Below are 24737 nucleotides of genomic sequence, written 5' to 3' on the forward strand. Positions count from 1 at the left end.
TTTTTACATATGATTCAGGAATCGTATTAGTACCGGGTGTGCAGAGAAAAAGGAGTCGTGGTCCTGTAGGTAATAGACTAGCTATTAGAGGCTATTTTTGTTCCTTTTTGATTCTTCTCTCCTGGCTTCTATGATACTACAGTTCTGGATTTCCTTCTCTACCTTTGGCTACTCTGCAGACTCCAGTGCAGGCTCTTCTTCCCAACCATGAGGATGATGCCCTCAGGGTTCTATCTTGGGCCTACAGTTCTTGTGCTCTATGCTGGAGGCTACTCCACATTTCTTTTCTAATTACCACCTCTGTGCTGATGACTCCCAAATGTATATCCTCAGCCCTGACCTTTATCCTCAAGCTTCAGATTTGCAAATCCAGTCTATTTCTGGACATCTCCTCCTGGATTACTCAAATTGAACTCCATACATGCACCCCTGAACTCATTTTTTTCCTCCAAAAGCTAAAACTCTAGCTGTATTTTTATGTCAGCTGTCACTGCCATTTTTCTACCCAGTTTGCTAAGCTAGAAACCTGGTATTCACCCTAGATTTTTTTACTCTTACTCCAACTAATTTTAGCTTCTGTTTTTCAAATAGGTCCCTCCCTCTTCATCCCTACTACTATTGCCCTAATTCAGGTCCTCATCATCCCTCCCCTGAATATTGCAATACTCTTCTAACTGGTCTCTGTGGCTTGGTCCAGGCTTGATCTACACAATCCACTTTCCTGATTCCTGCCAGCATGATCTTCGTAAAATGCAAATCGAACTGTGTTCCTCACCTATTTATGAGCAAGCAATGACATATTGTATGATTCCATTTATATGAAATGTCTAGAATTAGCAAATCCATAGAAACTGAAAATAGATTAGTAGTTGCCAAGGGCTGAAGGGAGAGGGGAAGAGGCTATGGGGTTTTCTTTTTGGAGTGATGAAAAGTTCTGAAATTAGATATTGGTGATGGTTGAATATACTAAAAACCACTGAAATGTATAATTTGAAAGGGTGTATTTTATTTTATGTGAAGTATATCTCAAAAAAGCTGTTATTTTTTAAAAAGCCGACAATGGTTCTTCATTTCCTATCTATAACATAAAATCCAAGTTAGATGGTATGATATGATCAGACTCCTCTCTCTTCAACAATTATTATCCCCTACCACTCCAGCCTCACAGTCTGTACATCATACTTTTATGCCTCTATGCCTTTGTTTATGCAATTCCCTTTTTCTGGTTTGGTCTGGACTATTACCCCTCCAACACACACACACTACTTACTAAGCAGAATTTGATTTTCAAGATTCAGCTCAGGCATCATCTCTTCCGAGAAGCCTTCTCTGTACCCTCAGGTTGGGTTAAATACCTTTTTTTCAAAGCATTCTATGCATTCTCCTCTCTGTAACCTTAGCATTTGCCACATTATAATAAAAGTATCTGTTTCTATAGTCCCTTCCTATAGCTATAGACTATAAGCTTTAGGAAAGCAAAGATGTCTCAAGAGGCTAGTGGCCTAGAGAATACTTCCTAGCCCCCTGAGTAAGAGAAAGATTGCCTACTTCTGTCTGTGTGGTACCCTAGGAATTATAAAACATTTTTCACAAACACAATGCCAGTGGTTCTTCAGAACAACATTGTCAGGTGGGCACAACTAAGATTTTTACATTTAAGATGAGAAAAGTGACGCTTACAACTATAAGTGAAACAAAGACCCAGGTCTCTTGATTCTAAAGCATTCCCATCTAATGATTTTGGCCTCTCCAGAGGAACAGGCTGAAAAGCCTTCCACTGGAAACAGCAAGGCCATGGCAAGAACAATGTAGTCTTAAGAAAGCAGCAGGGGCCAGGGCCCATGGAGAAAGCAGTGCTGTTTGTGCAGGCAATATAATAAGACCCCTTCTTTTGGGACGGTAGCCCCTACCTCCAATGTTGGTTAATCTGAGGGCACCTAGTGTAATGCTTGCATTTCTCACCCAATTTGGACATGGCCCCAGTACAGACTATGTGGCTACAGAGTACAAAATATGAAGCTCAGACCGCTGTGGGGTTCTGAAGAAGCCAGACCAATTTTCAGGCTGTGTGAGATGCAAGGTCTATTACATAGAGGATGAAGAATGCTTTATTCAAAAGTATCCTTGCCTAGAGTAAGCAGCAGACATAAGAGAGGCCCAGTCAGACTTCCCTGAGGCGAAAGGAGACCTTTTCAGGTTCAAAAAGGAGCCCAGGCACTGCTGCTGCCTGGCTCCCATTCCTCTTTGTCCTCACCCCTATTATAATACATCACACTGCAGCAGAGAGACTTACACGTTTGCCTCTTCACGGGCAGGGAATGACCCCATTCATCTCTGTGTCTCTAACCTAGCACAGACACACACAAAGAGCTTAGCAAAAGTTTGTTATATGAAAGTTTGGATGGATGACTGAAGCAACTGGGCTTCTTTCAAAAGCATATGTCAAAGGCTAACACTGATCATACAGTTGACTCTCCACAGTGCAGACTGAGCTGCCAAGAGAATCAAAGGAGTGGCCATGAATGCATTTCTGGAAGCCAACACAAATCCTTCAGAACTAGGCCAGAGCAGACACCTGAGAGCAGCTCCTGAGGTCTCCTAGAACAGCTGCACAGTCAGTATTGGCACTGAATAAAACCACCTGAGCAGAAAAATGCCAAGTCCTTTTATTAGCGTTAGCTATAAGCTAAAGCTATTTCTGCAACAACAAAAAAATGGCTTTCAGTATGCCAACACCTCTTTTCCCACACCCTCAACAAAATCACTCTATAAACCCAGTTAGGGGGCTGGCTCTATGGCCTAGTGGTTGAGTTTGCACGTTCTGCTTTGGCGGGCCAGGGTTTGCCGGCTCGGATCCTGGGCGTGGGCCTACTCACCACTCATCAAGCCATGCTGAGGCAGCGTCCCACAGAGAGCTACAACTCTACAACTATGATATACAACTATGTACTGGGGCTCTGGGGAGAAAAGAGAAAAAGAGGAAGATTGGCAACAGATGTTAGCGCAGGGCCAATCTTCCTCAAAAACAAAAAACAAAAAACCTAGTTAGGATCCGTGAGAAAAGTACTGATTCTACATCTCAAGAAAGATTAAGAGGTTCTTTTCACAGCACAGGGAGATCAGAGACTGAATTGCTCTTCTAAATGCCAGAGACTGCTATAGTCCAAGTCTCTTAGAAGATTATCTGGTTTGCTGTTATGTGCCCCATCTCTTCCCTCCATCCCAGCATGTGACCCCCATATCTTTACCATAGCTCTTGTGTAATAATCTGCTCACATATCTGTCTCCCCAACTAGACTAAGAGTCTATGGATGGTACAGATTGGGTTCCAGTAATTTCTATGTCCCCAATACTATATCCTCTAATAGCACAATATAAATGGTTCCCAAAAGCTGTTGATGGTTCTCATTATAAAAGACAACCACAGGGTGCCCTCACAGACACGCTCTACATCCCTCCAGACTTCAACTTTGTTCCTAATTCATGCTTCTTCAGTCTATGAAACTTGGCATTTTCTGTTCTTCGTCGTGTGCTACAGCCTAAGACTATAGCTGGATACGCTTTTCACTCTGTAGAATCACCAGAGTGGCTTCTTTGGAGTCAATGAAAAAAACAAAAAACAAAACCCACCAACCAAGAATAGAGGTATAATTCATAATTCATACTCCTAGGAGTAACCAAAGAAGATCAGTGGTGCTCGCCTGATCTTAGGCAGTAATGGTATTAAGTAGAAACAAACTGCTTTCTCAGCTGTCCCTAAGAAACAAGCATCACGTACAGTTGTACTAGTACTCCTAGAGCTACTGGTAAAAGCCTGTGTGTGGTTATTGCCATTTCTTGATGGAGCTCATGAACTGAATACTTCTTTTTTTTTTATTTTTTTTTTTTGAGGAAGATTAGTCTTGTTTTTTTTTGTGAGGAAGATCAGCCCTGAGCTAACATCCATGCTAATCCTCCTCTTTTTTGCTGAGGAAGACCAGCTCTGCGCTAACATCTATTGCCAATCCTCCTCCTTTTGTTGCCTCAAAGCCCCAGTAGATAGTTGTATGTCATAGTTGCACATCCTTCTAGTTGCTATATGTGGGACGCGGCCTCAGCATGGCCGGAGAAGCGGTGCGTCTGTGCGTGCCCGGGATCCGAACCCGGGCTGCCAGTAGCGGAGCGCGCGCACTTAACCGCTAAGCCACGGGGCCGGCCTGGAAGATTAGTCTTGAGCTAACATCTGTTGCCAATCCTCCTCTTTTTTGCTGAGGAAGACTGGCCATAAGCTAACATCCGTGCCCATCTTCCTCTACTTTATATGGGACACCGCCACAGCATAGCTTGATAAGCGGTATATAGGTCCATGCCCGGGATCCGAACCTGTGAAGCCTAGGCCACCGAAGCAGAGCTCACAAACTTAACTGCTACACCACCCAGCTGGCCCCTGAACTGAAAACTTTTAAAGCCACACTATTACCCACTTCCTTCTAAGTAGATTATCACCATCACCACTGCACAAATATATATCAGGCTCTTTCTTAGAAGTAATTACAAAATTAGATTGAACAGCTCTGACAGACTTTTCACTCTTGAAAGCAGTATTGTAGTAACCACTGACATGTGAATACTACAAAGGCAGTACTACTTTCAGGAGGCATCTGACAGGAAACTAGGGATCCTCTTGGCCTCTACCACAGGCTCAAGATCTTTTGGAAAAAGGTATCTGCTTCTCTTTGTTCTGGTTTGCCCACCTGGAACATGTTCCTACTACTTTAAATCCCTCTTGTTAGCTCAGAAGCCCAGACTGATTGCTCCTATGAGGTCAAGGGAAACATCTATTCTACAGACTGGGAACACTGAGATCCCCAAAGTCACTGAAGTCATTTGGAGATGTGGGACAAAACTGGGTCTGAGACTCAAAATCTCAGTTCTTGAGCAGATGTTTTGGCCTCTGTGTTATCAAGTGCATTCTCTGAAAGATAGCCAGGAAGTCCCTACTCTGACAGGCTCTATACTAGGTGCCATGAATAAAAAGGTGAATAAGAGAAGCATTTGAGAAACCTGGATGCTGGTGGGAGACACAACACAATAGAATAATCAAATAATATGAAGTGTACCCTATGAAAATATAAGTAAACCATATTTTATTGTCCTTAAAGAAATCAAACTCAGACTCAAGGCTGGAAATGAGGAGATAATTTGGAAACCTCAAAGCCCTACTCCGTCCCTTTAGCCTTATTTCTCCCTTGGGGCTTCTCATTCATATGGTCATTGTCACCACCACACAGGTCTCCTGGGTGTGGCTGCTTTGGTCTAGGTGTGGACATACAACCCTCTCCCTAATCCCTGCAACACAGTTACAGTGAGGTTGAAACATTCAGACAAAACTGTACCAAAAGCTCAGAGATGATAAAAGGGCAATGAATAGGGACAATCTCTCAAATTGGATAGTCTGGCTTATAAAATTCACTTGTTTCTCTTCAACTTGAGATTCCCTATAGTGCACTTTTCAGCCTGTCTCTAGGTTGCAAAGTCATTTGTTCTCACCACCTGGAAATATCCTCAATACCTCCTTAAAGTTCAGACCCAAGAAAGCAGAGACACAGAGTTCTTTCTCTTAAGTTCCTAGCTGCTTGTCTCGAGCCAACTGACACTGGGAATACCCACTCTCTATTAGGAAAACCAAAGGAGGATGGTCTTACCCTATAGCTCCAAAAAGGTGAGTCACTTTTACAATACAACATGATAAGCCCTGACAGAACCACCCTTGGACACTAGCACAATGGGACAAAGTGCTCTGGGGGCACAGGAGGGAATCTGATGAGCTCTTAGGAACTCGTTGGGGGAGCTCTCCTCCAGAAAGCCTAGCTACCCTAACCTAGTGATCTTTCTTTTCTCTGAAAACCTATAGTCTATAGCTGAACTCTCAATTATAAAATGCTGTGGACTACTCTTTAGTTTTTTCCCAATAAGACTGTAAGTACCTCTAGGTCAGAAACTGTCCTTTACTAACATTCTTTCATCCACTGTGCCAGACACAGGAGACTCTGATGTAGGTGTGGAGGAAATAACTGTGTGACTGATAGATAACTTGTCGTGATCTCCCTCCACCTTGGAAGAAATGGTGCTCTCTGAGTAGGAAGCAAAGATTTGATTTTGGCTGAATGCCCAAGGTAAGAGTAGGCTATCGACTGAAGGCAGTGTCCACCCATTTGCCTGGAACACGTGCAGTTTCCTTAGTCTTGACTTTCCAAAACATTCGAAGGGAGGAGAAAAGGCTGATGAAGGGATAAGATACCACCTTCCAGGTCCCAAGTGTCCAACTGTCCAGTCCTCACAGGTACGGATGAAGATAAAGGACTCCTCATAACTAGGCCTCAGCTGGTCACCAGATTTGACTGCTGGCTGCATTCCAGTAACAATGCAGCTGACTACAAATGGCCCTGCCACACCCAGGGGCCCTATAATCACCTCCCAAAGCTATTTTCTACGTTGTAGTTTATAAACCAATGGCCAGGGTCCCTCAGGGATAGTGCTGCTGTTTGGAACACCAGAACCATTCTAATGTGATGTAGCCAGAGACTTACTGCTCTAGGCCTTATTGGCTCTGAGAGTACAGCCTGCTTTTGTTCCCTTTGCAAACTTTTTCTTATAACAGCTTCCCTACCCCTCATCCATGACAGAAGGAGTGTAGGAGTATGTGCATGCATGTATGTGTGTGTGCATGTGTATGTACTGAGGTGTGGGGAATGAAATGACAGCTATTCTTGGGCAGGTACAAAACTCCTGTATATCTCCCTAGAAGACTTTAGATCAGCTCTTGGACAGAAGTCATATTAGATGATTTATAGATCCCACATAAATGATCAAACAGTGCTATTTATATAAGCCTTGTCATGGTGGTGTCTTGGGCCACCTGCCCCTGAGGTGTCTGTCTTGTAGCATGGCCAACATTCTCTAAAAGCAACTCTTTTCTAACCTGGTCACACAGCAATTTGGACAGCAAGAGAATACTACAGAGACCAGCTGACGCCAAAGAGGAACTGGCAGGATGGCAGAAACTCAATCACACAGACAGAAAATGGGTCAGTACATTATGGCCCTCAAAACCTGCACTCAAGTGACTAAAAATCACTGAATGCCTGCTCTCAGTTAAGAGCTACTTCCTGGAGGCCATGAGAGAGAACAGTAAGAGACAGGCTCCCACATTGCCTTGACTGCTGTCACTCCTATAAGGCAAGAATCTCTTAACCCTCCTCATGCCATCTGCTCTTGCAATACACACTCAAGAGACAGAAGTCAAGTGTAAAGGTTCTCAGGATGTATGTGTGCCTGGCTCAACACTGAAAGGTACCTGCTGTGAGCCAAGATTGGCTTTCTAAGGACTAGCTATACAGAGTAATAAGTTGTATCGTTGTATCCTGTATGATTAAATGTTAAATCTATAAGAGATCTCCATCATTTCAAAGCTCATTAATGACTGGTTTCTTAACACAGCTTTCTTGGTAATGGAGGACGGTATCTTGAAGAGTTGTGCAAGTAAAGCTTTCATACCTTAGATGTGAGGTCCCGATGGAAAATGCCTTTGAAGTGAAGGTAGCTGAGGCCCACTGCTATGTCATAGGCCAGTTTCACCCTCACAGTCCAGGGCAAATGCAGGTTACTGTCTAGCAACTGTTCCAGGTTTCCAGAGTTGATATACTACAAAACAGAAGGAAAATCCAGCTACCATTTGTCAGGAATGTTTAGACTGGTGGTAAAACCACTAAAGAGTAAACACCTAGAAGATAGAGACTGTTTATATTCTTTAAGTTACTGAGGGTTTATTCTGCATCCAGGCACTACGGTAGGCGCTGCACACAAAGATACCTTCCTTTGAGAAGATCACAATCTATTAAGAGATACAGACAATATCATGTGGTAAATGCTAAAATATAGCACTGGTAGGTAAGACAGCACTATACAGCACAGAGGATAAAGTTACTAACTCAATCTTGGCATGTCAGAGAAAGCTGCATGGAGGAAATAAACAGTCAAAAAAATGACCTAGGAGAGCAGGAAAAAAAGACAGTCCACACAGAGGGTGCAGCATATGCGAAGTTATAGGTTAAGTGCATGGTGCATTCAGGAAACTAACTTACTCAATATGGCCAGACTGCATGAATAGGAGAGGTAGGTGAGGCCAATATGCTTTGCTAAGATATATGGACTTTATCCTGTCTATAGAGAACACAATAAGTCTTTTAAGCAGAAGAGCAACATGTTCATATTTGCTTTTTAAAGAACAGATTTTAGCAATGGTATGATAGATGGATTAGAGTGGAAAATATGGAGATAGGAAAATAGGTTAGGAGATTATTGCAATAATCCTGGTGAAAGAAGGGTGCCTGAGTTAAGGCAATAGTGGAGGCATTGGAATAGAGCAAGATTAAAGACGTATTTAGATGGCAGAGTCAGAAAAACCTGATGACTGCCTGGATGGGGGGACGAGAGCAATGAAAAGCTCTACGTTGATCCCAGGCTATTGGTCCCTGGATGCCATTATTAAATATCCAGAATATAGGGAGAGAAGCAAGTTTTTAGAAGAAGAGGCAATGTTAAAAGACAGCAAATTCAGCTAGGACATGTTGAGTTTAAAGGCCTGTGGGACAACTAAGGTGTGAAATGTTCTAGAGAAAGTCAGTTTAAAGTTTAGGAACAAAGTCTGGGCTAAAAACTAACGTTTAGGAGGTAATAACATTGAACTGAAGAAGTCACTGATGCCAAGGAGTATATAAAATTGCCCAGGGGATAACATGTAAGGTGGGAAATTAACAGAATCCCAAGGAATGGTAACATTTAAAGGAGCAAGCAGAGGAAGAAGAACCAAGCAAGAAAGTCATCATAGAAGCCAAAGAAGGAGAACATTCCAAAGAGGAAATGACCAAAAGTATCAAATGCTACAGATCAAGTAAGATGAGCATGAAAAGTGTCCAACAAATTGCAAGTAGGAAGTCACTGGCAACCGCGGCCAGAGCAGTTCCAGTAAAGTGGTTGAGACCAAAGTGAACTGAGGAGTGAGTAGGAGATAAAGCTATGGAGAAACTATGTGAGGATGTACTCTTACAAGAAATTTGTCTTTTCATCATTCCTACATACCCATGAAGGACTGTTTTGCTTTTTTTTAAAGAGCAAATAAACATATTTATACAGAGATGATGATGATAATAATAATAACAGCAACTAATAATTATTTATATAGTACTTACTTTGTGCCAGACACTATTCTAAGAACTTTACGTTAACTATCTCATTTAATCTACAACATAACCCTACGAGGTAAGTGTACTATTATTCTCATTTTACGAAAGGCATTTAGAGGTTAAGCAACTTGCTCAAGGTTACCCAATTATTAAGCAGCAGATCCAGGGTTCAGACCCAGGCAGTCTGGCTCCAGAGTCCATGCTCTTTACCACTACATTACACTGGAGAGTTAGAGGCCACAGTATCTGAATCAGAGAGCCTCATGCAGGACAAGAGCTCAAAAATTTTTGCCAATTAGGTTAATGAATTTATTCAAACCTTACATGATGGTTTTTCTCCCTCTCCTTCCAAAGGACAAAAAGGGGAAATTTCCTCTAAGCCTAAAATTATGCTCTTAATACCTATTTTTTGGGTGAGATTGAATTTACAAAAGACTAGGGAACCTAATGGGACAGGAGGCAAGAGAATTTTAAAATCTGAATTTTAGTCCAATTCTGCCTCTTAATAGCCATTTAACTTTGGACAAATCAACTAATTAGGCTATCCTTCAGTTTTCCCACCAAGGTATTGATAATCCTTGATCCATATAACTCACAATGTTATTCTGAGAATCTAATACAAATATATAAAAGTGCTTAGAAAAAATTTAAGTGCCACATACTCCTGAGATTTTCTGATATGGTAACATAAGCACCAAAAAGAACCAGTTGGGGGCAGCACGATGCAGCACTTCAGATCGTTTGATGAGGCAGATCAGGTTTGGCAAGGCAGAGAAAAAGGCTAAAAATATACCTAACTTCTCAAAAGGGAAACCTGTAGATCTGCTTCATCCTGCTTGATAATCCATCTTTGGAAGTCTCAAAATGAGGCATAATGACGGCATTAGCACAGTGCCTTTGTCTCTTCACTCTAGTTGAATCTGTCCACGGTTCACATTTGAGGTGCTCACTTACTAAAAAAGAAACTGAACTTGCAAACTCGGAAGCTACATGGGGGCAATGAAGCTGACATCTAATCACGCAGACAAATTTCTTTAGCTCTGAGAGTCAAGAAAGTCTGAAGAGGTGGTGGTTCACTTCTTTGGCATGGTGACAGTGTTACATGGAAGGCCTGACTTCAGGAGCCTGACTCAGGTTTCCCAACTGAGGGCCAGGCAGAAAGGACTATGATGAAAAAGGCTGTATGTGCACTCTCTGTGGGCCAGGCTAAGCCAGGACTCTTGATTCTAGTTCATATGTTTACTCTGTTCTGCTATGTCTCTGAAGGACTGAGAAATCCACAGACCAAGCCAGAGGGTGGAGAGCCGACGAGAAAGGTGAGACAAGGAGAGGAATCACACTGGCTAGTAGGCTCTGGCTTTTCCAGGCAAAATAGAAAAGCACAAAAAACCAGGACCAGAGAGAGAAACCGAATGGAGTTTATTGTTACAACCCATGCCTCTTGCCTGTCTTTGGTGAATACTTTGGTGGGGCTGATAAACCTCTGGGCCCTCAGAAACCACAACTTCTCAGTGTCTTAAGACCTTTGAATATACGAGGAAAGGAAGTTTGAGATCTGCCAACAAGGAAGATTTCTAAGTTCCTACATGCTCTGTGTGCCCATTAGTTGGGAGGTTCACTTCCCCATAAGCAAGGCGCGGAGCAGACTCAGCTGGTGTGTCATTTGAACAAACCCATCTGCGGGGAGCAGAGGCAAGAGCAACTGCATGAGCACATTCAGCTTTCCGGGATGAGCATAACAGCTGCTTTGCTTTCATTTTCTTTCACACCACTCCCTCAGGCAGCCCTACAAAACAACCTAAGGCACTGGCAATACATTTAAACAACCTACTAGAGAGAGAAATTTTTACATTTTTTATTGTTGTTCTTTTAAACTTTCAAGTCCAGAAAACTATAATATCAGCCAATCAAATGTGTTATAGGTACTTTAGTACCTCTCAGTGACTATTTCCCAACTTTACCTACACCAAAATCTGCCTCTGCTCCTCGGGGTCTAATAAAATATTATAATGGAGTTTCTGCCATTTCATTTGTGTTTGATACTTGATTTCATTAAAGACTCTTTTCCTAGAAGGCAATCAGTAAATAAATGTGTGTTGGTGACTAAACAATATTATGTAAGCAAGAAATCATATGCCAACACCCTAAAAAAATCACAGAAGGGACAGATAAGTGAATAGTCAGTTCTCCACTCAGGAATATCAATTCAGGTTATTTCTACAAACATTTATTGAGCACTCCTCCTGTTCCTGCCATATGAGAGTAAGAACCTGTCTATTTACATCAACATTAAATCCCCCAGTGATTAGAAGAGTGTCTGGCACATGGTAAATGTGGGTATATAAAGATGAATAACATTCACTTCATACCTTAAAGAAGTCCAGTGAAAGAAATATAGGTAAGTAAATAATACCAATAACCCTTTAGCCTAGGTAAATACTTGGGTTATGAAAGTAGAAACTGACTCTGCCTGTGGACTTTGGAAAGTCTCAGAGAGGAAGTAACATCTGAGATGGATCCTAAAAGAGAGTTAGGAGTTGTACTAGGGTGAGAGTATGGTTCTTCCCATATATCCTCTATAGGCTCTGATGGTACCAACTCAGGCACAGGCAGACACATAAACATGCTCACACAGAGAATACTCTGGAGCAGCACTAGGCAATACTTACCTCTCCCTGAGGTAACATTCACTACACCCAAGACTCCTGTTCCCAATTCTTGCTGACTCTAGTCAGCTATAGTAGCCTCACCCAATCATAACTAGTCAGAAGAATAAGACAAAATGGTTGCTTTTTTTTTTCTTTGAATTATCAATGTACTGATATCTGCAACCAAACAAGCTTATCTCTGAATAGTGGTTCAAAGGCATTTTCAGAGAGACTCTGAAGAAAATATCAACTGTAAGAATTATTATTCTTTTTTAAAATATCTACCCATCTGCCTAACTGGGCACTTACCCAAGGCAGATAAATGTGCTGCCATCCAACTAACAGAGATCATTTGCTGCCACCTAATTAGCGGGGTTGTCCTGAGAAAATCCATCCATCTCTCTATCCATCCACCTACACAAACACTGAAAACCTACTATGTGATAACACAAAGATAAGTGGGCCCAGTCTCTGCCCTTAGCTCACAGTCTAGTCTAGTGTAGTTCACAGTCTAGTAGTGATGACATATAATCAACTAACAATTTTTTTCACATAGAACAATAACATGATCAGACATGCTACAGAGAAATATCATTCTAACAGTAATATAAAAACCATATGGAAAAGTCAGGAATTGAGGCTGGGAGAACAGTTAGGAGGCTTCTGGAATCACCCAGGTGGGAAGTAACAAAGGCCTGAATAAGACAATGGCAGCAGGAATGGAAAGGAGACATCTCAGAGGTAGAACCAACAAGATTTGGTGTTTAATCAAAGGCAAGGAGTATTTAAAAGACATAAGATATACAAAGTATGTCCAGCACAGTGCTTATCTCATAGTACACAACTCATTCTCCCCAATGTCAACATCTTATCATCATCATCCCTCCCCTGGGTTACTCCATTAGCTTTCTAACTGGTCTTCTTGTTCTCACATCTTGAATAGACATAACCCTCATTCCAATCCATTTTCCATAATACAGTAAAGATAATCCTTCTGAAATGCCAACCTGAAGCCACTTACCTATTAAAATTATTCAATGATGCCCTATTACTCTTAGGATAAAACCCACAATCCTTAGTATGGCATACAAAGCCTTTCACTCCTGCTTATAAAGGTCTGACCCCTGATTATTCGCACATTTGTACCCAATGCTGGTCCATTTACCTGGAATATCCTTCCCGTACCTAGGCCTGGCTAAGTACTCATTGTTGAGGATTCAGTTCCATTTCATGGAAGCCCATATGTAGGGCTGGGAGTAAGAAAGACATTCTATGCAAAACGAACACAAAGATATAGTGCAGAGATTAGTAGTTATTCCTTTTTTTTTCTGCATAAAGTAAAAGTAGGGGAGAAGGGATAAAGCTAAAAAATTAAGATGGGTAGTACAGTGTAGTGATGAAGCCCACACACTGCATAATTAGACTGCCTAGGATTGAATTTCACCTCTGACTACCTGTGTGACCCTGGGTTGGTTACTCAATTTCTTTAACACTCATCTATAAAATGGAAATAATAATAGTACCTAATCCATAGAATTATGAAGATTCAATGAGTTGATGTGTAAAATGCTTAGAACAATGTCAAACAAAGTTCTCAATGTATGTCAGTTGTCATTATTCCTATTATTATTATTATATTTATTATTAGTGTAGAAGTTCTGAAACACCAAAATGAAACATCTATAGTTAATTTGGCAGACCACAGGGACCACTAAAGGTTTCTAGGTAAAAGTATAACATGATCTGTTGCGTGTTGATTATATCTCCCAAAAAGATATGCTCAAGTCCTAACCCCTGGTCCCTGTGAATGTGACCTTATTTGGAAGTAGGGTCTTCGCATATGTAATCAAGTCAAGATGAGGTCATACTGGAGTAGTGTGGACCCTTAATCCAATATGACTGGTATCTTTATAAAAAGAGGAGTAGAAACACAAACACTCAGGGAGAATGTTATGTAATGATGGACACAGAGATTTGAGTGACACATCTACAAGACAAGGAACGCCACCAGAAGCTAGGAAAAAGCAAGGAAGAATCTTCCCCTAGAGCCTTCAGAGAGACCACGGCCCTGCCAACACTTTGATTTTGGACACCTAGCCTTCAGAACTATGAGAGAATAAATTTCTGTTATTATGAGCCACCCCATGTTGTGGTGCTCTGTTATGGCAGCCCTAGGAAACTAATACATGAACAAAACTACATTTTAGAAAGATCATGCTGGTAGCAGGATAGAGGAGGAACTAGAGGAGGATTTGGAGGGTGCTGCAACCGTCCAGATGAGAGGTGACCAAACACCTGACTTAGAGTGCTATTACAGGCATGAAAAAGTGGGCTAGAGTTAGAATATGTAGAGGTAGAATCTAAAGGAGTTAGCAAATGAGTGGTAGATATGAGAACTAAGGAAAAAGAGTCAAAGGCAACTCAGAGATTCCAAATTGAGGTGTTCAGAGAAGCAATGAGAAGAGATTCTATAATCTTAAGTGCCATCAATAAGTCAGAAATCCATCAGAAACCAGCATTAATGCCAAATAGCCAAATCAGTGGCTTCTGTTCTTTGGATGGGCCCTCTACAGAGGAGGGCCTGGGCCCCGACCTAGTTTTCACTGAAGCCCAACAATGCCATTGTGCTAGCCACTGTATGTTTGTTGGTCGGCTCCAAACACAAAGGCAAGCAGACATCCCATCCTGCTAGCTTGGTTTAAAGAAGAAAAGAAAGCTTTGTTATTGCCCTGGGTAATTCCAGGACAGGCATCCCAAGAGCGCCCTGTGGGAGGCTTGTGCTCCAAAGGAGCCTCCTGATCTCAGCTCGAGGTTCCGCAGCCACTACAAGTGTACATCCGTATATCTGCCAAGGCCTGAGTTTGCCAATGATTCAGCCTCTACTCCAGGAGGTCCAGCAGGGCCTGCCTGACTAAACAGTCAGTAGTAACGAACTGATTCAAAGAGAAAGGGAACCCAAAATTTGTTTCAGAATATTTAAATGTTTCACTCTCTCTGCCTTCATATATGCTTATCTACTGTACAGAATACTCCTCTTCCCCTTCAGAGCTTTGCTAATTCTTACTTGTCCTTCTAAACGCAGCTTGAGTCTCTTATTTTGGAAAGCATTTCCTGATACCCTCTCCCATACTGTGTGCCACTTTAGCCCCCCTGCATGTATTTCTACTATTGTTTATCACGTTGTACCACAACCTTGATGGCAGGGACCAGGTCTTTCTCAACTTTGTTAGCCCAGTATTCAGTGAAGTGAACAATAAATTGCTGAATGAACAAATGAATGATCAAGTACATTTAAATAAATGGAGGCTGGTTTTAAGTTCCTTCTTTTATTGGAGGCTCTCCCAATTCAGTCATTAATATAATTTAAGATCAAAAAGAGAAATGTGCTTTTAGAGGAATCTTCTGATAAATACCATGCAAAACAAATATTTAATAATACCTATTATATGGCAGATACTATGGTAGCACTGGATATATAGTGAAATACAAAACAGTGTGTTTGGCCACTCAGTAATATGAAATTCTGAGGATCCTTTTACCACCCTATCAGCAGACTCCTTAAAGTGGTCAGAATGACATGCAATTAAAAAATATAACAGATCTCTTTTTGGAAATTATAGAAGATATTTCTTTTATCAGCTGCTGAAAGCCAAGTAGAAGAAGCCATGAAGATAACTCCTCCTCTTCCCTTACACGTCCCACAGACGCTTAGTACAAACCCATTCATTACTTTAAGAACATAAGTTTGTTTAATGTACCTGAAGCAGTATGACTGTTTTTCTATGCATGTAAGATACTATAAACATCAAAATGACTGTTTACCCACAAGATTCAAAAAAGTATGATTAAGCTTTCCCCACAGATTTTGAACTCTTACATCAAACATCTCATAATCAAAATCAAATTTGTTTAAACAAAGTAAACATTAAAAGATAAATCTGTAGAACAAATCTTCTCGAAAAATAAACTAAGATAATAATAAGACTGTTGCCTTTACCCCATGAAGCTCTACTAGCAATCAGTGGTCTCAGACAGGATTTAAGATCAGGCCAGAGCTCCAGACCATCCACTCTGCTCTCCTATCCCAAAATCCATAATAACTCTACTAGCAACATGGCTATTGGGGCCATGTTTAAAGCATTCTTCCCTCCAGCTTGCTACCCTATGTCTATTACAACCCTGCACTCTCCTGATCCAGACAAAAATCTCTGACATTCCCCTGATGATTGGGCTCCGAGTGAACAAACCAATCCCTTAAGGAAGACAATGCACCCTGCCTTCCCACCAGATCTGAGGAGTAGGGGCTTGACAGTGGACAAAATGAAAATAGAAACCAAAAGATGTTAAGTTTCTAATTAAGGTGATTTATATCAAAGCAGACTCCATCCTCAAATGAACCAATCATTTCTTCTACCTCCTTTGCCTATATCAGCACACTACTTGGCCTCTGTATAAGGAAGAAGTCAAGCAAAAGTTAAAGGAGGTAAACTACAAGCTCAAATGGTATCTTCTAGTGGCAAATGGTAGGTAGGCAGGTAGAAAGGGAGGGAAGGTTTCCAATTTGCTATGTGGAAGAGACCTTCCCAGCCTAACTGTCACTCCAAGTGCAGGCAGAAATCTCCTCTGAAGGCTACAGGTCAGATAGATAACTAAATACCCTCAAGTTCACAGAAATTCACAGACTATCAAAGGAAGTTATCAAAGGAAGGGGTAGGGAAAGAGGATACAGCCAGTTCTGGTTCTACTGCAGAGAAAATAGATTTGAGGTCTAATGTACACATAGATATAAATTTAGTGTACACATAAATATCTACATTCTCAAGGAAAAAGGGAGAGCCTTTTCTTTTCCTTGGTTTCAGACAATCTCAAGTGTTAGAAGGATGTGCCCTCTTTAATGAGAGAGTAAATGAGAAAAATCAGATGGTTAATCTTGAGTGAAGTCTAGATTAATCTTACCAATTTGTTCAAAATTATATTTTCTCTGTCAGCCACTGGGACCCTCTGGGAAGCAGCTAATGCTGATCTCAGGCCAACTCTCAATTCAAGCAAAGCAGCAGATCTGGATACGATGTCCCTCAGAAGGGTTTTGGGGATTCTAAACTGTAAAACTTTTTTCTAAATAACTAGAAGCATAGAATGACCATAGCACTGAATTATGAAACCCTTTCCAAGTAAATTCAGAAGGTCCAAACACACAATTAACTTCACTTCATGAGTCCATTGAGAACAGGTTCAATGCCATGCCTAGATCAGTGTCTGGCAGAGTAGGCCCCAATAAATGCTTCTTGAATGAATTAATGAATGAATTCCATAAAGTGTCTCTAATCATCTATTTACATATAAGGATCACTTCTCCACTTCCCATGAGTCAGCTCTCATCAGCTACCTCAGTCTTCAGAGCTTAGACTAGGAAGGTCTTGTCCAAGGAAGGGCCTTAAGATGCAGTGGTGTGCTGTCCTTGAAAGGCTCAGACAAAAACTGAGTCTGGTCTTCTATAGTGAAGAGACTATGCCAATTACAGTGTTATGTTCAAAAAAACATTTCCCAGGGCCAGCCCCAGTGGCCTAGTGGTTAAGTTTGGCACACTCCGCTTCGGTAGCCTGGGTTCGGTTCCTGTGCACAGATCTACACCACTTGTCTATCAGTGGCCGTGCCGTGATGGAGGCTCACATACAAAATAGAGGAAGATTGGCAGCAACATATGTTAACTCAGGGCGAATCTTCCTTAGCAAAAAAAGTAAAAACAAAATACAACTATTGTATTATGGAAGCTCATAGGAGCGGTACCTAACTAATTTTGGGAGATCAGAAAAGGCATCCCAGAGAAAAAGATATCTAAGCTGGGTCCTGAAGGTTAAGTAGGAGTTGGCCAGGCCAATGGGAGATGGAGAAGTTCTGTTCTATGCAGTTGGAAGAGCTGGTGCAGAGGCCCAAAGGTGGAAAGGGTCATGTCCTATTTGAGGAACTGAAAGAGGTTTAATAAGGCTGTAGTGCACGGTTGAGACAGGAGCAAAGAGGTCAGAGAAGAAGTGAGGAGTAAGGCCACAGAAATAAACAGCAGCAGGATTAAATGTTTTGACTTTATCCTGAGGTCAATGAGGAACCATAGAAGGGTTTATGCGGCAGAAATAAAATTATTAGATTTGTATTAAACACTGTGGTGTTGGAATAAAGAGAGACATATAGACCAGTGGAATATAATAGAAATAAACCCTCATGTATCAATGGGGAAAAGACAGTCTCTGCAACAAATGAGAAATGCAAATCAAAACCACAATGAGATATCACCTCACACCCACTAGGATGGCTACTTTATGTCAAGGGCTAGTTTAAGTAAACTTCAAAAAGGAGAAGCTGTTCTATGAAGGTGGCGGAACAATTGTCTAAGGCTTTCTATAGTACTTGGCACAAGTAGCTGCTGATTAAATGTTTGTTAAAGTAATTAATAACTCGTAAAAGCATTAGTATAGTGCTTAGCTTTTCTACAAATGATAGTTCTCTCCCTTCATTCATTTTTTTTTTACTCAAAGAAAAAAAAAAATACCCACAGAAAATAACAAGTGTTGACAAGGACGTGGAGAAATTGGAACCCTTATGCACTATAAGTGGGATTGTAAAATGGTGCAACTACTACGGAAATCAGTATGGAGGTTCCTCAAAAAATTAAAAATAGAACTACCATATCATCCAGCAATCCCACTGCTAGTTATATATCCAAATATATACATATATATATACATGCACACCCATGTTCATAGCAGCATTATTCACAATAGCCAAGAGTAGGAAGCAATCCAAATGTCCATTGATGGATGAATGAATAAGTAAAATGTAGCATATACTTACAATAGAACATTTTTCAGCCTTAAAAAAGGAAGGAAATTCTGTCACATGTTACAGCATGGATGAACATTTAGGACATCCTGCTAAGTGAAATAAGCCAGTCACAAAAAGACAAATACTGTATGATTCCACTTCTCTGAGGTACCTAGGGTAGGTAAAATCATAGAAACAGAAAGTAGAATAGTGGTTACCAGGGGCTTGAGGAAGGGAGAAATGGAGAGTTGTTTATTGGTATAGAGTTTCAATTTTGCAAGACAAAAAAGATCTGGAGATCTGTTGCACATCAATGTAAACATAGTTAATACTCTTGAACTACACACTTAAAAATGGCTAAGATGGTTTAAAAAAATAGGTTTGTGTTTTCAAAGGACCACTCTGGCTGGCAATATGGATTTAAGGTGAGGAACAAGACTGATAGGGAGACTAGTTAGAAGGTTGTGGCAAGAGATGATGATGGCAGAAGGAACTGATGTAAGATAAACCAACTCAAGATAAGAGGTAAAATGGACAGGAAATGATGATTGATAAGATACAGGAAATGGGAGAAGTCAGGGATGAAGGGACAGAACTATCATTTGTGGAAAAGCTAAGCACTATACTAATACTTTAATGAGTTATTAATTACTTTAACAAACATTTAGTAATCAGCTACTTGTGCCAAGTACTACAGACAGCCTTAGACAATTGTTCCGCCACCTTCATAGAACAGCTTCTTTTTGAAGTTCACTTAAACTAGCCCTTGACACAAAGTGTCTGCTTAATAATTACTTGTTGAGTAGGAAACAGACACAAGCAATTACTGTAGGAAGATGAAATGTGCTAAAATGAGCATGTTAAGGAAAGAAATGCTTATGATTCACTTTGGAAATCATTGATTTAAGAATTTACTGTCTAAGCAAACAATGGTGACCATGGTAACAAGAAAAGACCCACATAAAGAGCAAGTAAACATAGACAGTGCAGACAGTGATTATGTATCAGGTATAGGAATGCTGAAATGTCCTTGAGTAGTAAGAATGTGTGAGAGGTATGTTGGGAGGCCACCCTCCTTCCATTGTCCCTACTTGCTACAGAATCCAAAGTAGGAACAGCTCTCAAGAGCCAACACAGATCCAATTCCTGTGAATGAAACCACTTATGAAGTTAAGAAAAACACACTAGTCAAAACTTCTATTAGAAACAGGTTTAGCCTAAACTCAAAAAGAGCTCTATGAATCCAACTGCCACACTAGGTTCACAATCATGGAGAGGATTAGGAGATAATTAGCTAGAAACCCCCTAAAGCATTTTCTGAATCCTTCTGCTGTCCTATCACTACCAACACTATGAAAAGATTCATCAAATGGATGGCCAAAACGACCTTGAAAGAGCCTGATGTTTTTGTGGCAAACAGTTTAACTGCTGGAAGCTCAAATGTTGGGAAGCAGTATTCATTCATTCATCCATTTATCCATTCGCCCAACTAATATTTATTGCCTGCCTTTATGTGCCAGTTACTAAAGATTCAGCAGTGAACAAAACAGCCAAGCCCAAGGAGCTTAAAGTCTAGTAAACACAGGATTATAGTCAGCCAGAACTTGATTTAAATTCCAGCTCCACTACTTAGGTAAGAGAACTTAGATAAATTAATTTCTTTCTGAGCCTCAGATTTCTCATCTGTAAAGTGGGGAAAATACCACCTATTTCATGGGATTGTGTGATAATTAAACAATATATGGAAAGAGAAAAAAAAGCTTAGCAGGCCCTGAGACATACAAAGCATTTTGTAAAAAAAAAACAATGATTTTTCATTATTATTACTCAAAAAGTAATACAGCAGTTGAAACATGCCTCCTTCCAAATCAATGAACTGTTTTCTGATGAAACATTTCATCAGAAAAGGCTGATAAACAGGTTCTGAACAAGGAAGGTATCACTCAGAATACTCCTTGGAATCCTGATGTTCCATAAAGTTATCTCCACTTGGATGTCCAATAAATATCTCAAACTCGACCTGGTCAAAATTGACCTCTTGATCATCTCCCATCTTGTACCTCCTATAGTCTTCCCCATCTCCATTAACAGCAACTCTATCTTTCAGGTGTTCAGGCCCCAAATCTCAGAGTCATCTTTGACTTCTTTCACCTTTTCACACCCCACACCCAATACATTAGGAAAGCCTGTTTTCTCTACTTTCAAAATAGACCCAGACTCCCCAGCTCCACTGCTACTACTCTGGTCCAAGTTACCATCATCTTTCATCTTTATTGCACAGTCATTATTGCATAGACTCTACTGCAATAGTGTCTTAACTAGTCTTCCTGCTTTCACCCTTGCCTTCTTTTCAGTCTATTCACACATAGTAGCCAGAGCAATCCTGTTAAAAGATAAGTCACATCATGTCATATCTCTACTCAGAAACCTCAAAAGACTTCACAATTTGTCCTGAGTAAAAGCTGAAGTTCTTACAATGGCCTGTAAGATTGACGTGATCTGGCTCATGTTTACTCTCTGACCTCCATCTAATACTGTTCTTTTCCTCTCTCTGCTGCAGCCACATCACCCTCCTTGGAGTTCTTTGACCACAACAGGTACATTTCTGCTTCCAAGTCTTTGCAGTTGCTGTTCCCACTGCCTAGAATACTCCTTCCCCAGATAGTCACACAGCTAGTTCCCTTAACTCCTTAATTTTTGCCTCTTTTGTGAGACCTTCCCTGCCCACATATTTGAAATTGTAATATATATGCTAAGTGCGGTGGGGTTTGCAATTTGTTTTCTTGTGTAGTCTAACTCCTCTGCCCAACCCCTACTGATTATAATGTAAATTCCATGAGGGCAGATATTATTATTTGTTCATTATTATATCCCCAGTACCTGGAATAGTGCTGGACATATAGTAGGAGTCCAATAAAGATTTTTTGAATGAATAAATGAGCCAGAAGCAAGCTAGCAAGTCAGGGGAAAACTGCTTTATGAATAAACTAAACTAAATGAACTCTTCTATTATTTGTGGGTTAGACTGCCAACCTCAAATTCTTGTTTCTCAAATGTCATAGGGAGTTACTAAAAATAAGGGCAGAAAACATATACCACATTTAGAGACGTCTTATTACTAAATGACCAAACCAAAAAATTAAATAAAAGCTACCTTTTTCAAAAGTAAAGAAGATGCCAACATGTATTTATAGGAACACTGTTAGCTATTTTTACAAGTATAAATGAAATAAACAAAATTCTAATTGTGAAAGAACTTGAGATGTAACATTTCACACTATTTTTGACTTCTGGCTCTTTCTATTGGAGCTAATTCAGTGTTCTTAGAGCTGGATCTACACTAAACAATCAACAATAAATACATCCTAAACATATGTTATGGGCCCAGCCACACAGGGCATTTTTATAGGACCTATTTAAGAGACTGAGCTCCATTAGAGAACCTGGGATTTGACATAACTTGGCAAGTGGAAGGGAGAAGAGAGAGAAGGGCATTCCAGGTCCTGAAAGGCACATCTAAGGCCAGCATGTGCAGAAGACAGCAAAAAGACCCACCTAACTAAAGGGAGGGATTCGTATTCTGAAATCAGATCAGAGAGAGTCTCGAATGCTAAACAGAATTTTTTAAACAGAAGCCTCACATTATCAAAGTATGCCTAATGAAGATTATTGGAGTAGTAGTTTACCAAATTGAAGCAAAGAAAGACTAGAGACAGGAAAACCAGCCACACAATACTTGTAGGAATCCAGGCATAGAATAAGATCATGGCAGGGAAAGAAGAATCAGAAAGACATCACAAAGAAGATAATAGGATAGGATTGGGAACTGATTAAATTCAAGAGATAAGAAAAAGTCAAAATTAACTCCATTTTTTTTTTTTAACTCCATATTTTTTATTTGGAGGAATAAGGATTCTAACAATAGAAAATGGTAAGATTGAAAAGGGTGACCTAACCAATCTAAGTTGTATTTGGAATACTAGCAAAACAATTGCACGGAAAACAGGAGACGGCAGAAAAAAGGAATATGAACTATAATGAATAACAACCATTAATATATATGGAGATCTGAGAGGTAACAGCTGGATATTAAAAAATAGTTTCTAAGGAAGGGCCATAGTAAGAAATTTCTCACTACCCCAGTCACTAACCACTGAATTCATGAAAGACACTACAGTAGAATAGAAATGGTCATTGAGATGCAGAGTCTAATAATTCCCCTCCCCTTGAATCAGAGCTGACCAACAGAATGCAGCTTAAGTGACATTCTGGAACTTCCGAAGCTAGGTTGTAAGACGTCTTGCTTCCACTCGGGTGGCTTATACCTCTCACCAGTCTAAACAAAGTCTAAGTATCCTGAAATCACCAAGCTGTGGGAAGCTCAAGCCATATGGAAATGCCCTAGAGAATGAGACACCGAGGGGCCTAGGAGCACCATGGCACAGGCATGTGAATGAAGAAGCCATCTCGCAAGTGGGTCCTCCAGCTCAGCCACCTCAGCTGACACATGTGGATCAGAGACCCAGCAAAGTTCTCCCAAATACCTGACCTACAAAATCACAAGCAAAATAACATGGTTACTGGGGCCACCCCACGGCCTAGTGGTTAAGTTCGGCACATTCCGCTTCAGCGGCCCAGGTTCGGTTCCCAGGCACAGACCTACACCACTCATCGGTGGCCATGCTGTGGTGGTGACCCACATACAAAACAGAGGAAGACTGGCACAGACGTTAGCTCAGGGCGAATCTTCCTCAGCAAAAATAAATAAATAAATAAAAATAAAAAATAAATGGTTGTCTTAAGTCACTAAGTTTTAGAGTAGTTTGTTATACACCAGTAGATAGAGGAATAGGCTTCTTTTTTATCCTGATAAGCCGAGAGCCTAGCAGAGTGCCTAGCCTACAGCAGATTCACTCAAAGTGGTATATAGAAAGTGAATCTCTTTCTTCCCTCGCAGATGCTAATTCACATTTTTGTCACTTCCCCTACCCTCATCATTCCTTTAAGATGCCCCGAATTACAGAAGCAATCATTGTTGGTACCTTTGGTGTGTTCTCTTAACTACCATGTAGTAGTAATAACCTCCCTAAAGCTACTCTATGCCTGAAAGATAGGTATCGCTATGCCGCCAAAGTTAACACATGGCAGGCAAAAGACAATTTCACATCTGGCTCAAGGTAAATAAGGCCAGGAGAATACTTTGTACTGGGCCACACAAAAACAAGAAAAAAAGCAGGCACAACTAATGGCAATATCACAGCACACCAAGAAACTGGAATCGGGGTCTGACTGCTCATTTTATAAATAATGCATGAGTTTGGTCACTGAACCCACAGAGTTTCCTTTCATTGTAAGCTCTCTGACTATATAAGGCTTTTTATAAGACTAACAAAAACCAACTCAGAAAAACACATTTCAACCCACATAAAAAAGGAATTTCCAAAGTAACTATTCTTTAATAAAGAAAGAAGGTATATAGTAGGGGTGGAAATGGTGAGTGAGAAGAGGATGAGGGCTATGTGAATAAAAAATTATCGCCAGCTGCCTGCAGGGCTGCCCCCTTCCCTCCTGAGCTAAGAGCATTTCTTTCAGTACCGGGTATCTGCCTGACTGAGGTGACTTTGCCGTAAAGAGACTGAATCACCATACCCGGCCAAGCAATTGCTGTGTTTATAACTGAGTGGTTCTCACTGCCACAATGGAAAAAAAGAATAGTTTCTCCATTGCAGAAAAGGCAAGAGAGATCCCAAAACGTCCTACCTGCCAGGCAATTCTTTGGCTGACTCCTTTGACCAGAGAGTATTGTCATTTGAGACCCCTGCCTCACAACCTTATACCATACTCATTCCCCCAATTTCTAATCTTCTAGGCACTGAGAGATTCTGCACAAAGAGGTTCCCCAAACTGTTTGATTACAAGGATATTTCCCTCTTTGTGGCCTTTCTTAACAAGCTTAAAAAGAAAAGCGTTATGAGATCATGCATAATCTGTCCAGAGCCTCTCTCTCTTCTCTCTTTCTTTGACTCCCCCCACCTCCATGTTGGATATG

General features: G+C 40.7%; 1 protein-coding gene across 2 annotated transcripts in view; it reads right to left on the bottom strand.

Moving 5' to 3' along the window:
- Positions 1-24737, bottom strand: part of TESK2 (testis associated actin remodelling kinase 2) — a 145086-nt gene that overhangs the window by 6100 nt on the left and 114249 nt on the right. The window contains exon 5 of one of the 2 annotated variants that reach the window (XM_058552253.1): positions 7537-7683. The exons of the other annotated variant lie outside the window; for it this stretch is intronic. Within the exon in view, the coding sequence (XP_058408236.1) occupies positions 7537-7683 (147 nt within the window). The remainder of the gene's footprint in view (positions 1-7536; positions 7684-24737) is intronic. 2 annotated transcript variants of the gene reach the window in all.

This window comes from Diceros bicornis, chromosome 13 (assembly GCF_020826845.1).
Source record: "Diceros bicornis minor isolate mBicDic1 chromosome 13, mDicBic1.mat.cur, whole genome shotgun sequence".
NCBI classification, from domain to species: domain Eukaryota; kingdom Metazoa; phylum Chordata; class Mammalia; order Perissodactyla; family Rhinocerotidae; genus Diceros; species Diceros bicornis.